Below are 14,768 nucleotides of genomic sequence, written 5' to 3'. Positions count from 1 at the left end.
AGAAATGCTAGCATAGGCTTCCAGTACCCGTTGTTTCAGATGCTGCACATCTCGTATCTTCACAGCATGGACAATTCAGATGACCCCAAAGATAAAAGTCTAAGGGGATCAGATCGGGAGACTTTGGTGGCCATTCAACTGGCCCACGATGACCAATCCACTTTCCAGGAAACTTTTCATGTAGGAATGCTCGGACCTGACACCCACAATGTGGTGGTGCACCATCTTGGGTGTCAGGTCTGAGCATGTATACTGTATATATATATATATATATATATATATATATACATACATATATGACTATGCTCGCTGGTCCAAAAGGTCAATCTTCTGGAGTGCACTGCCCCATGGAAAGCAGAAATCTAGGAGGCAGATTTTAAGGAAGAAGAATATAATCCGAGTACCACTCAAAAAACAGTTATCCCTTTAAGAAAGTTATATAGAACAACAAAAGATGCTTTGCATCTCTTTAGAATGGAATAATTATATTGCATAATATCTTTATTCAATCGATGTAAAGAACAAACTCTGTGGAATACATATACTCTGTTCTTTGGGATACATATGATCTGTTCTGTCTGTTCGGTCAAAGGAGCTCTCCATGCAGGTGAAACAAGCCATCCTTAAGCTGCGAAAACAGAAAAAACCCATCCGAGAAATTGCTACAATATTAGGAGTGGCAAAATCTACAGTTTGGTACATCCTGAGAAAGAAAGCAAGCACTGGTGAACTCATCAATGCAAAAAAAACCTGGGCGCCCACGGAAGGCAACAGTGATGGATGATCGCAGAATAATCTCCATGGTGAAGAGAAACCCCTTCACAACAGCCAACCAAGTGAACAACACTCTCCAGGAGATCGGTGTATCAATATCCAAATCTACCATAAAGAGAAGACTGCATGAAAGTAAATACAGAGGGTTCACTGCACGGTGCAAGCCACTCATAAGCATCAAGAATAAAAAGGCTAGACTGGACTTTGCTAAAAAACATCTAAAAAAGCCAGGACAGTTCTGGAAGAACATTCTTTGGACAGATGTAACAAAGATCAACCTCTACCAGAATGATGGAAAGATAAAAGTATGGCGAAGGCGTGGTACAGCTCATGATCCAAAGCATACCACATCATCTGTAAAACACAGCGGAGGCAGTGTGATGGCTTGGGCATGCATGGCTGCTAGTGGCACTGGGTCACTAGTGTTTATTGATGACGTGACACAGGACAGAAGCAGCCGAATGAATTCTGAGGTATTCAGAGACATACTGTGTGCTCAGATCCAGCCAAATGCAGCCAAACTGATTGGTCATCGTTTCACACTACAGATGGACAATGACCCAAAACATAAAGCCAAAGCAACCCAGGAGTTTATTAAAGCAAAGAAGTGCGATATTCTTGATTTGCCAAGTCAGTCACCTGATCTCAACCCAATTGAGCATGCATTTCACATGTTAAAGACTAAACTTCATACAGAAAGGCTCACAAACAAACAGCAACTGAAAACCACCGCAGTGAAGGCCTGGCAGAGCATCAAAAAGGAGGAAACACAGCGTCTGGTGATGTCCTTGTGTTCAAGATTTCAGGCAGTCATTGCCAACAAAGGGTTTTCAACCAAGTACTATAATTCAACATTTTATTTAAAATTATTGAATATGTCCAATTACTTTTGGTCCCTTTAAAAACAGGGTGGCACATGTTAAGGAGCTGAAACTCCTAAACCCTTCATTCAATTTTAATGTGGATACCCTCAAATGAAAGCTAAAAGTCTGATATTGAACTGCATCTGAATTGTTTTGTTTAAAATTCATTGTGGTGATGTCTATAACCAAAATTAGAAAAATGTCTCTGTCCAAATATATATGGACCTAACTGTATATATATATAATAAATTATAAAATTATGACATACTTCATCTGGGCGTCATGATCTCTAAAAAATCCACCTAGCACATACCGCAAAACAACCAAATGAAACAGCTGGCACCAAATCTAAGCCTGGCTTTAACATTATGTAATTAACGAAACAATAAACTTTCAGAATATATCAGATCGCTGCTACATGCACAGTGTAAAACCATGTGTCTATCAGTAGCTCCTTCATACTGACACTAGCCAAAGACTAGACACAGAGTATAAAACGAAGCGATCCCATCATCGGGGCACTATAGTAGGAATCACCGCAGTCACCAGCACTAGCAATAACCATCATGTACATTTGTTTTCTAACCTCCATCATGGTGTTATTCTAACAGGGCGATCTGATACATACTGTAAGGTCTCAGTTTTATAAATATTATATGATAGTTACTCCTACATCATCTGCAAGGAGCAGAAAGTGACCGACTGATAAATTCTAAAGATGAGTGAAATGAATTCTAGAAAAACTGAAAAACTGCTAAGACTGTGGAAACAGCAATGAAACACAGCGGACAAACTCAGTTATTACATCTAGGAGGGTCTGTAATTTTTTATAAACATCGATACAAGAGCCTGAAATGCAACACAAATACACCATTAAGAACTCTCTTCAGTAGGATTGAGCGAAACGGGTCGAAAATGTTCAAAAGTCGCCGACTTTTGGCAAGGTCGGGTTTCATGAAACCCGACCCCTGTGTGGGGTCGGCCATGAAGTCGGCGATCTTTTGAATCTAGAATCGGAATTCCGATACCGATTCCCGATATGTTTATATCGGGAATTGGTATTGGAATTCAGATTTAAGTGTAAAATAAAGAATTAAAATAAAAAATATCGCAATACTTACCCTCTGACGCGTCCTGGTACTAACCGGGAACCTTCCTTCCTTCGAATCAGCCTTCCAGGACCTTGCGGTGAAGTCGCGGTGACGTCGCTGCTTGTGATTGGCCGCGCGGCCGCCCATGTGACCGCTCGCGCGACCAATCACAAACCGCGACGTCACCGAAGGTCCTGGAAGGGCTGATTCTTAGGAAGGAAGGCTGCCGGAAAGAAGCAGGGCGCGTCCGAGGGTGAGTATATTCCTATTAGGTATATACTCACCCTCGGACGCGCCCTGCTTCTTTCCGGCAGCCTTCCTTCCTAAGAATCAGCCCTTCCAGGACCTTCGGTGACGTCGCGGTGACGTCGCGGCTTGTGATTGGTCGCGCGAGCGGTCACATGGGCGGCCGCGCGGCCAATCACAAGCCGCGACGTCACCGCGACGTCACCGCAAGGTCCTGGAAGGCTGATTCTAAGGAAGGAAGGTTCCCGGTTAGTACCAGGGCGCGTCAGAGGGTAAGTATTGCGATATTTTTTATTTTAATTCTTTATTTTACACTAAAATATGGATCGCAGGGCCTGAATGAGAGTTTCCGCTCCTTCAGACCCTGGGAACCATGGAAACCCAATGCACTGCATTGGGTTTCAGGTTTCGGCCGACCCCGACCCCGACTTTTTTATAGGATCGGCCGATTTCACTCGACCTGACTTTTGAAAAAGTCGGGTTTCGTGAAACCCGACCCGATCCTATAAAAGTAAAGGTCGCTCAACCCTACTCTTCAGCATGAAGAAGAATAACTAGTCCTGGCAGTGATGTTATGGCCCCACAGAGCCCTGATCTCAACATAATCAAGACTGTGTTATTACATGAAGAGCCAGAAGGATTTACACAAGCAAAATCCATGAAGGATCTGTGGTTAGATCTCCAAGAACTGGCGAGTTCCCTCGAAAACTGTGCACAAGTGTACATAGAAATACTGATGCTTTGATGCTGTTTTGAAGGTAAAGCCACACCAAATATTGATGTGATTTAGATTTCTCTTTTATTCAATCACTTTACATTTTGTTAATTGACAAAAATAAACTGTCGACACTTCTATTTTTGAAGGCACTCTTACTTTACAGCTTTTATTCAACACCTGCCTTTAACTTTTGCAAAGTACTGTAAAAAAGTGCTTGCTATTGTTATTGAAAGAGCTTCTCACCGGTTATGTTACAGTAAACTCGGACAGGTCTAAGTGGCCCGCTTCCATCCGAATCAATGTAGTAGTAATTCGATGGGAATCCCATGTGTCTGTAGGCCTCGCAGGACTGTTCATGCATAGCTAGGATTGGAAAAATAATAGAAAAATGTTACTTTTTGAAAAACATGAATAAGTATTTGCAAATTTACACTCATTTTTTTCAAATGGCATGAAACTTTTGTGTTGCTCCATAGGAACATGAAATCAGCAGTCTGAATAGTGCTGTGCCTGGCACCAGGAGAACGTGCCCCCTGAGACAAACTTTGTCAAATTAGACAGTGTGACTAAATATGAAGATTGCTCTGAATATCTTGGATAAGCCAATCAAAAAGAAAAAAAAAGCATATAGTCCCAGCCTTGTGCCACAATTACATTTTATAACTGCTCAACCATCAGTACGATATTTGTAGCGTTATAATGCTTGAATAAACCTGCAGGGAGATGTCACGGAGTGCCTCATCGTAAAACTCTAGAAGTGGACATAAAAGGCAACTGTCCCAGATATGCAGAGCTCTGCTTCCTTCACCTCGGTCCGCTGCCCTATGTTGAGCTTCACATTGGGTTTTAAAGGTTCAGTTATGCTATCTCCCTAATGATATTTATGGCCCATTAGGACACACACCTTTGTCTTCAAATTGAGACTCTAGTCTTCTGTTTGGTGTGTTCCACCTTCTGTGCATACTGTGCTTCGACTTGATTCCTTCTCTGCTGGTTTCCACTTCTACCATCATGATACTCCAGAAATTCCTGAGTTTGCTTCCCACGTGCCTTCCTGCTTGCTTCACCAACGCCCAGGATAAGTGTGCCCACCCAGACCCGGTGCTAAGAGAATTTACCTCACCAGGTGAACCTCATCACAATGTATCCAGCACTAAGAACTATCCATGGTTGGGGTCTCACAAACTAGTGGTTAAAAACTGCTGCTTTGCTGCACTTGGGTCTGAAGTTCAAATACCACCAAGGACAACATCTGCAAGGAGCTTGTATCATCTCCTGATTGTGTGGCTATATGTCTTAGGTTCACAACGCAAACTGTGTACATTATTTAACAGATCTCTTGGTCCTAATGAAGCTGATGTGTTTAATTTGAACATCTCTGTTAACATGGTTGTGATCCAAAAAGTAACATTTCTCCTTGCGGAGAGTGACATATTAAGCATGCCGAGATGAGGAGACGTAAAGCCGCAATGCTCCTCTGGGAAATATGCAGATGCCTCTCACACAGCCAAACCAGATCTCACACTTTGCATTGACAAGGGGCAGTATCCCCAAACACAGTGTCTGCAAATTGAGATTCTGCTTTTGGGTTTTATCTTAAGTCATGTGACAAGGCTTCTTAAAGGGTCGACTCTGACTTTTAGGATCACTACTTCCAATAGATGGCACTAGAGTTCTAGCCCTCTTCCTCTCTGAAGAGACTTTTAACATGGTTGTGTAATCCTGATATTATGATGAGCCGTTTTCTGAGCTCAGATAAAGATGGATTTATAAATTTCACAATTTAACATTCAAAAAAGACTATAATGACATTCAAAGATTGATTTCCAAAGTAATCACAACAGCGTCATTAGGTCTAACCATCTTTTTAATAATTTATAATTTAATATAATTATTATAATAGGGCAGCACGGTGGCGCAGTGGTTAGCACAGCAGCCTTGCAGCGCTGGAGTCCTGGGTTCTAATCCCACCTTGGACACCATCTGCAAAGAGTTTGTATGTTCTCTCCGTGTTTGCGTGGGTTTCCTCCGGGCACTCCGGTTTCCTCCCACATTCCAAAGACATACTGATAGGGAATTTAGATTGTGAGCCCCATCGGGGAGAGCGATGATAATGTGTGCAAACTGTAAAGCGCTGCGGAATATGTTAGCGCTATATAAAAATAAAGATTATTATTATTATGCAGTTAGCATTGGGAAATCTGGTGACAGATTTAATTGTTCACAAGAAAAGGTAGAAGGAAACAAAATAATAGCATTACCGGTAAATAGTTTTTCTGTTATCAAAATATTATATTTTTTTTTGTGTTGCTGCCTTTGAACCCAGTAAAACAATTATCAGAGATATCACCGCCCATAAAGTCTCCGGGCATGTTCTCTTTGCAGAATTTCACTCTTTTTATGGCATGTCATGCTTTTTTACAACATTTCAAGACGTACATGAATTAATACAGTAATAATTATACCGTCGGAAGCTCAGTCGTAGATGGTGCATACAGAGTAGAGAACACCGACAATGCTGTAATGCCGTAAAATCACTCTGCTGATGATTATTTCATGAGTCGGGGTAATAAATGTCCCCCTTTGTTCAACAAACACTTGAGAATGTGTTAAGTATCTGCAAGGACGATGCATCTTAAGAGCCGTACTGTTAATGTAACACATCTTACGGCTTTTAGCGGAGTATCAAGATTAACAGTCAATTATTTACCAGTGTGATGAGACAGCACAACGTCATTTCACATCCTCCGAAATATATTGCATTGGTCAGGGAGTCTGAGGTTCTGTTCCCACGAGGAGCTTTTGATGTTACTGAATATCTGAACCAATTCTGCACCTATTATTTAAATTAGGCTCCTTGATTTGTTTTCATTGCGTTTTTGTGGCATTTTTGACTATGGATTTTGTCTTTGTTTGCTGTGTCACGCTTTAAATAAAGCTGCTTTGTTTTTGATACTTCCTGGTATTTGGCTTTGACAAAACTTTATTGCTATACTTAGGTGCAAATTACACATGTTTTGATGCATCAGATACGCAAAAGAAATGCATGTGCATCTTTTACCTGCAGAATTTCTGCATTTAATGTAAGTTTATGAGGAAATTCCACACAGAAATGTCAGCATACTTGCAAGAGAAATTGACCTGCTTCAGATTTGAAACACGCATTGCAGGTCAGTTTATGCAGCATTAAAAATAAGTACTGTGGGCATAGGATTTCTTTAAAGGGAACCTGTCACCTGAATTTGGCGGGCTCTGTTTACGGTCCGATGGGCGGTGTTTTCTCTCCTTTCATGCACCCCTTCCTTTCTCGCTGGCCGCAATATGGACTTGAATTTGATTCGGTTTCCTCCGTAGTACACGCGTGCACAATACAATCTTGCCTTGCGCACGCGCAATATGCTTTGCCCATCTGCGGGCAAAGCCGAAAAGCATTAGTGCGCATGCGCCGGCGCACTATGTCCCAGAACACAGCGAAATACTTCCAGGACATAGTGTGCCAGCACATGCACACTAATGCTTTTCGGCTTTGTCCGCAGTTGGGCAAAGCATATTGCGCATGCGCAAGGCAAGATTTTATTGCGCACTTGTGTACTATGGAGGAAACCGAATCAAATTCAAGACCATATTGCGGCCAGCGGGAAAGGAAGGGGTGCATGAAAGGAGAGAAAACACCGCCCATCGGACCGTAAACAGAGCCCACCAAATTCAAGTGACAGAGTCCCTTTAAATCCCATACCCTTTTGCTGGAATTATAAGTCGCTGAGTAATATTGGCATACAACCTGTAATAAATTAAAGGTAGAAGTGAATGCTCACTGTTTAATATTGTTTTTGGCCTTTTGTCACGTAGGATGGGAGCTTAGGAACTTAGTACATACATATAATTAACACATTGAATTAAAACAATTTGAAGGCAGGGAGTCAAGCTCCAATAAGCAGAATTTAATCGGGGATTGTTTGGGTATTAAATAAATAAAAGGATTTAGAGAACAGTGTCAGAATAATGAAGCTCTGATTGCCGTAAAGATATATAGATATATACATATTGGGGATGATCAAATTCTTTGAAACTCAAAATCACTGAAATTAAAAATCGCCAGAATAAACTAATCCTAAATATGAATTTAAAACAAATTAATTTGTAGTAAGTTGCAACACTGCAAAGCCTCTAAGTGCTTTTAAAAGATATGTAATCCTCCGAGGTGTAGGATTTATCCAACCACTACCAAGCTCATTAATAAAAAGACTGCCTTAATAAAGTCAAAGTGACCTCAACACAGAAACGGATGTTACCCAATAGTAACCAAAAGCCTGTTAAATAACACAGCACACTGACTTTCATGTTTTTTTTATTAAAATCCATACAAAAGTATCTAACTTAAAGATATTTGATCAGGTAGACCATTTTCTGCGGCCACTGACTTATTCTGATGGATAAAAATACGAAGAAGAAAGAGATGGTACAAAATAGGGTTTTATCTACATGAACATCCAGAGAGACATATCAGAAGGTGCTTATCTGGTGTAGGTATTTTAATCGCTTGTAGTTTATACTTAACAGCTGCTGCAGATACATGGGTCTCACTGTCACCATTAGATATCCGAATCAGAAGAGTTTTTGTGGAGTTTCTCCATGCTGCTGGATGGTGGAAAGATGTCAGTCCAAGATGAAGTTTAATAAATCAATAGTGTTTTTTATTCAATTCTACGCATTTCAAAGTTACATGCACTTCTTCTTTAGGAAGGACTAGACCACATGTGAGTAAGAAGAAAACATGGATGAGTTCTTATGCTTATACTCCCATTCGCTTCCAAACTCCTGGAGCAGCACGTCCACGCTGAACTTTCCTCCCACCTCTCATCTAACTTGCTCTTTGACCATCTACAATCTGCTTTCCGCCCCATCACTCAACTGAGACAGCCCTGACCAAAATCACTAACGACGTACTTACAGCCAAAGCTAACGGACAATACTCTGTACTCCTCCTTCTAGACCTGTCCTTTGCTTTTGACATAATTGACCACTGCCTCCTACTACAGATCCTCTCCTCCTTTGGCATCAAAGACCTCGCCGTATCCTGGATCTCCTCATACTTTTCAAACCGCACATTCAGAGTTTCCCACTCCCACACAACCTCCTCATCCCACCCTGTCTCTGATGGAGTCCCCAAGGCTCTGTTTTACGACCCCTACTCTTCTCAATCTACACACTTGGCCTGGGACAACTCATAACGTCCCATGGATTCCAGTACCACCTTTATGCTGATGACACTCAGATCTACCTTTTTGGCCCAGACGTCAACTTTCTGCTGTCCAGAATCCCGCAGTGTCTATCAGCCATATCCTCCTTCTTCTCCTCTCGCTTCCTCAAACTCAATGTGGACAAATCTGAACTCATCATCTTTCCTCCATCTCATAGATCTTCCATACCTGACTTATCTATTGCAATTAACAACATCACGCTTTCCCCTGTACCAGAACTCCGCTGCCTCGGAGTAACCCTTGACTGTGCCCTGTCCTTCAAACCGCACATCCAAGCTTTTTCCACCTCCTGTCGCCTCCAGCTCAAAAATATCTCCAAAATCCATCCTTTCCTCACCCGTCAATCTACTAAAATGCTTGTGCATGCCCTCATCATCTCCCGCCTTGACTACTGCAACACCCTCCTCTGTGGCCTCCCTGCTATCACCCTTGCACCTCTACAGTCCATCCCTAACTCTGCTGCCCGACTAATTCATCTCTCTCCTTGCTACTGCTCAGATTCCCCCCTCTGCAAATCTCTTCACTGGCTCCCATTCCCTTAGCGTATCCAGTTCAATTTACTAATACTAACCTACAAAGCCATCCATAACCTGTCTCCTCCTTATATCTCTGAAGTAATCTCCTGAAATCTTAACTCATGTAATCTCCGGTCCTCCCAAGACCTCCTTCTCTCCTCCACACTTATCCGCTCCTCACCCAATTGCCTCCAAGACTTCTCTAGAATATCCCCCATCCTCTGGAATTCTTTGTCCCAACACATCCGACTATTAACCACATTTGGATCCTTCAGACGGAACCTGAAAACCCACCTCTTCAGGAAAGCCTACAGCCTGCACTGACCTGCGCTGCCTCCACACCACTACTGAAGCTACCGCCTCACCAACACCGGAGCTCCTTCAACCCTCAACCTAATGTCTCCATCCCCACCATCCTGTAGAATGTAAGCCCGCAAGGGCAGGGTCATCACCCCTCTGTATCAGTCTGTAATTGTTAGTTTGCCTACTGTAAGTGATATCTGTAATTTGTATGTAACCCCTTCTCATGTACAGCACCATGGAATCAATGGTGCTAAATAAATCTACTATATAATTGTTTAAGGGGTACTTCCGTCTGTCCTTCTGTCTGTCTGTCTGTCACGGATATTCATTGGTCGTGGCCTCTGTCTATCATGGAAATCCAATTCGCTGATTGGTTGCCGCAAAACAGCCACGACCAATCAGTGACGGGCACAGTCCGGAAGAAAATGGCTGCTCCTTACTCCCCGCAGTCAGTGGCCGGCGCCCGCTCCATACTCCCCGCAGTATCCCCGGCGCCCGCTCCATACTCCCCGCTCCCCGCAGTGTCCCCGGCGCCCGCTCCATACTCCCTGCTCCCCGAATTGTCCCCAGCGCCCTCTACATACTCCCTGCAGTGTACCCGGCGCCCGCTCCATACTCCCCGCAGTGTCCCCGGCGCTCCGCTCCATGCTCCCCGCAGTCACTCTCCCCGGCGCCCGCTCCATACTTCCCTCCGGTCACCGCTAACACGGGGTTAATGCTGGCAGTAACGGACCGCGTTATGCCGCGGGTAACGCTGTTGTGAATTCCGCTCTTGGGCTCCCTCCGGTGGTTGTAAGTGGCACTTTTGTGAGTTCTGCTCTTGGGCTCCCTCCGGTGGTTTTAAGTGGAGTGGCTGCTCCTTGGATTTAGCTGTCAGCAGCTGCTTCCACTGATTGTCTATTCTGCTCGGCTATTTAGCCTGGCTCTTTCCTTCAGCTTGTGCCACTTGTCAATGGTTCCTGGTCGGATTCACATCTCTTTGGATTTCCCTGTTATCCTGACCAGTTCAGCAAAGCTAAGTCCTTGCTTGCTCTTTTCTGTCCACAGGTTGTGGACTTATCCGTTCTGTGCTTTCTATGTTTGTCCAGCTTGTCAGTATGAATTAATTCAGTGATGCTGGAAGCTCTGGGAAGCAGATTTACCCTCCACACCTTTAGTCAGGTGTGGAGATTTTTGTAAACTCTGTGTTGATTTTTTGTAGTGTTTTATACTGACCGCACAGTATTCCATCCTGTCCTATCTATCTAGCTAGACTGGCCTCCTGTGCTCATCCTGGTTTCATTCTGTGCATGTCTTTTCCCTCTCCACTCACAGTCATTACTTGTGGGGGGCTATCTATCCTTTGGGGATTTTCTCTGAGGCAAGATAGTTTTCCTGTTTCTATCTTTAGGGGTAGTTAGTTCTCAGGCTATGACGAGGTGCCTAGGGAGTGTTAGGAGCATCCCACGGCTACTTCTAGTGTTGTGTTGAGCTTAGGAACTGCGGTCAGTACAGGTGCCACTTCCTTCAGAGCTCGTCCCATGTTGCTCCTAAACCACCAGATCATAACAGTACAAGTGGCCAAAAATGAATTAAATGCATCTCAAAAGAAGGAAAAAATTCTGAGCCATTTTTTTTTCTGTGCTCTCTTTTGTCCTTTTTTTCCTCTTGATCTCTGGGTGGTTCAGGATTTATGCTCTGGCATGGATGTTCAGGGTTTGTTTTCTCGTGTGGAGCAACTTGCTGCAAGAGTACAGAGTATCCAAGATTATGTTGTCCAGACTCCGGCTTTGGAGCCTAGAATTCCTACTCCTGATTTGTTTTTTGGAGACAGATCCAAGTTTTTGAACTTTAAAAATAACTGCAAATTGTTTTTTGCTTTGAAACCCCGTTCTTCTGGTGATCCCATTCAGCAAGTTAAAATCATCATATCCTTGCTGCGTGGTGACCCTCAGGACTGGGCATTCTCCCTTGAATCAGGGGATCCGGCATTGCTGAATGTAGACGCATTTTTTCAAGTGCTCGGATTATTGTATGATGAACCTAATTCTGTGGATCACGCAGAAAAAACCCTGTTGGCCTTGTGTCAAGGTCAGGAAGCGGCAGAATTATACTGCCAGAAATTTAGGAAATGGTCTGTGCTCACTAAATGGAATGAGGATGCTCTGGCTGCTATTTTCAGAAAAGGTCTTTCTGAAGCCCTTAAAGATGTTATGGTGGGCTTCCCTACGCCTACTGGTTTGAGCGAATCTTTGTCTCTAGCCATTCAGATTGATCGGCGTTTGCGCGAGTGCAAAGCTATGCACCATATGGCAGTGTCCTCTGAGCAGAGTCCTGAACCTATGCAATGTGATAGGATTTTGACTAGAACAGAACGGCAGGAATTCAGACGTCAGAATAGGCTGTGTTTTTACTGTGGTGATTCTGCTCATGTTATTTCTGATTGCCCTAAACGTACTAGGAGGGTCGCTAGGTCTGTTACCATTAGTACTGTACAGCCTAAATTTCTTTTATCTGTGACCCTGATTTGCTCATTGTCGTCCTTTTCTGTCATGGCATTTGTGGATTCAGGCGCTGCCCTGAACTTAAGGGACTTAGAATTCGCCAGGCGCTGTGGTTTTTCCTTGCAGCCTTTGCAGAGCCCTATTCCTTTGAGGGGCATTGATGCTACTCCATTGGCCAAGGATAAACCTCAGTACTGGACGCAGATGACCATGTACATGGCTCCTGCACATCAGGAAAATTGCCGTTTTCTGGTGTTGCATAACCTGCATGATGTTGTTGTACTGGGTTTTCCATGGTTACAGGAACATAATCCGGTGCTGGATTGGAAAACTATGTCTGTGACTAGTTGGGGTTGTCAAGGGGTACATAGTGACGTTCCTTTGATGTCAATTTCCTCTTCCCCCTCTTCTGAGGTCCCTGAGTTTTTGTCGGATTTCCAGGATGTATTTGATGAGCCCAAGTCCAGTTCCCTTCCTCCACATAGGGACTGTGATTGTGCTATTAACTTGATTCCTGGTTGTCAGTTCCCTAAGGGCCGACTTTTCAATCTGTCTGTGCCAGAGCATGCCGCCATGCAGAGCTATGTTAAGGAATCTTTCGAGAAAGGGCATATTCGGCCGTCTTCGTCACCATTGGGAGCGGGTTTCTTTTTTGTTGCTAAGAAGGATGGCTCCTTGAGACCCTGTATAGATTATCGTCTTCTTAATAAGATCACGGTCAAATTCCAATACCCCTTGCCTTTGCATTCTGATTTGTTTGCTCAGATTAAGGGGGCTAGTTGGTTTACTAAGATTGACCTCCGAGGGGCATATAATCTTGTTCGTATTAAACAGGGTGACGAATGGAAAACTGCATTTAATACGCCCGAAGGCCATTTTGAATACCTTGTGATGCCATTCGGGCTCTCTAATGCTCCATCTGTGTTCCAATCCTTCATGCATGATATTTTCCGCAATTATCTTGATAAATTCATGGTTGTATATTTGGATGATATTTTGATTTTTTCCGATGATTGTCTCATGTGAAGCAGGTCAGGATGGTGTTCCAGATCCTTCGTGATAATGCTTTATTTGTGAAGGGGTCTAAGTGCCTATTCGGAGTTCAGAAGGTCTCTTTTTTGGGTTTTATTTTTTCTCCCTCGTCTATGGAAATGGATCCTGTTAAGGTCCAAGCTATTCATGACTGGATTCAACCCACATCTGTGAAGAGCCTTCAAAAATTTTTGGGCTTTGCTAATTTCTATCGCCGTTTCATTGCCAACTTTTCCAGTGTGGTTAAGCCCCTTACTGATTTGACGAAGAAAGGCGCTGATGTGACGAACTGGTCCTCTGTGGCTGTTGAGGCCTTTCGGGAGCTTAAACGCCGATTTACTTCTGCCCCTGTGTTGCGTCAGCCGGATGTTTCTCTTCCTTTTCAGGTTGAGGTTGACGCTTCTGAGATTGGGGCAGGGGCCGTTTTGTCTCAGAGGGATTCTGATGGTTCTCTGATGAAACCGTGTGCTTTTTTTTCAGAAAGTTTTCGCCTGTGGAACGCAATTATGATGTCGGCAATCGGAAGTTGTTGGCTATGAAGTGGGCGTTTGAGGAGTGGCGACATTGGCTTGAGGGAGCTAAGCACCGCGTTGTGGTCTTGACTGATCATAAGAATCTGATTTACCTCGAGTCGGCCAAGCGGCTGAATTCTAGACAGGCTCGATGGTCCCTGTTTTTCTCCCGTTTTGATTTTGTGGTCTCGTATCTTCCGGGATCTAAGAATGTTAAGGCTGATGCCCTCTCTAGGAGTTTTTCGCCTGATTCTCCTGGAGTCCTTGAGCCGGTTGGCATTCTTAAGGAAGGGGTGATTCTTTCTGCCATCTCCCCTGATTTGCGGCGGGTGCTTCGGGAATTTCAGGCTGATAGGCCTGACCGCTGTCCAGTGGGGAAGCTGTTTGTTCCTGATGGATGGACAAGTAAGGTGATTTCTGAGGTTCATTGTTCAGTGTTGGCTGGTCATCCTGGCATTTTTGGTACCAGAGATTTGGTTGCTAGGTCCTTTTGGTGGCCTTCCTTGTCGCGCGATGTGCATGCTTTTGTGCAGTCCTGTGGGACTTGCGCCCGAGCCAAGCCTTGCTGTTCCCGCGCTAGTGGGTTGCTTTTGCCTTTGCCGGTCCCTGAGAGGCCCTGGACGCATATTTCCATGGATTTTATTTCGGATCTTCCTGTTTCCCAGAAGATGTCTGTTATCTGGGTTGTTTGTGACCGGTTCTCTAAAATGATCCATCTGGTACCTTTGCCTAAGTTGCCTTCCTCCTCAGATTTGGTTCCATTGTTTTTTCAGCATGTGGTTCGTTTGCATGGCATTCCGGAGAATATTGTGTCTAACAGGTTCTCAGTTTGTCTCTAGGTTTTGGCGGGCCTTTTGTGCTAGGATGGGCATTGATTTGTCTTTTTCTTCGGCGTTTCATCCTCAGACTAATGGCCAAACTCAGCGAACTAATCAGACCTTGGAGACCTATTTGAGATGCTTTGTGTCTG

General features: G+C 43.8%; 1 protein-coding gene across 1 annotated transcript in view; it reads right to left on the bottom strand.

Annotated features, from left to right (window-relative positions):
* LOC138642083 (contactin-associated protein-like 5) overlaps positions 1-14,768 on the bottom strand; it is a 484,494-nt gene that overhangs the window by 146,034 nt on the left and 323,692 nt on the right. Inside the window, exon 12 of the mRNA XM_069730012.1 lies at positions 3,936-4,055. Coding sequence (XP_069586113.1) covers positions 3,936-4,055 — 120 coding nt within the window. The remainder of the gene's footprint in view (positions 1-3,935; positions 4,056-14,768) is intronic.

Source organism: Ranitomeya imitator, chromosome 1 (genome assembly GCF_032444005.1).
Source record: "Ranitomeya imitator isolate aRanImi1 chromosome 1, aRanImi1.pri, whole genome shotgun sequence".
Taxonomy (NCBI): domain Eukaryota; kingdom Metazoa; phylum Chordata; class Amphibia; order Anura; family Dendrobatidae; genus Ranitomeya; species Ranitomeya imitator.
This window is presented reverse-complemented; position numbering and strand designations above follow the sequence as displayed.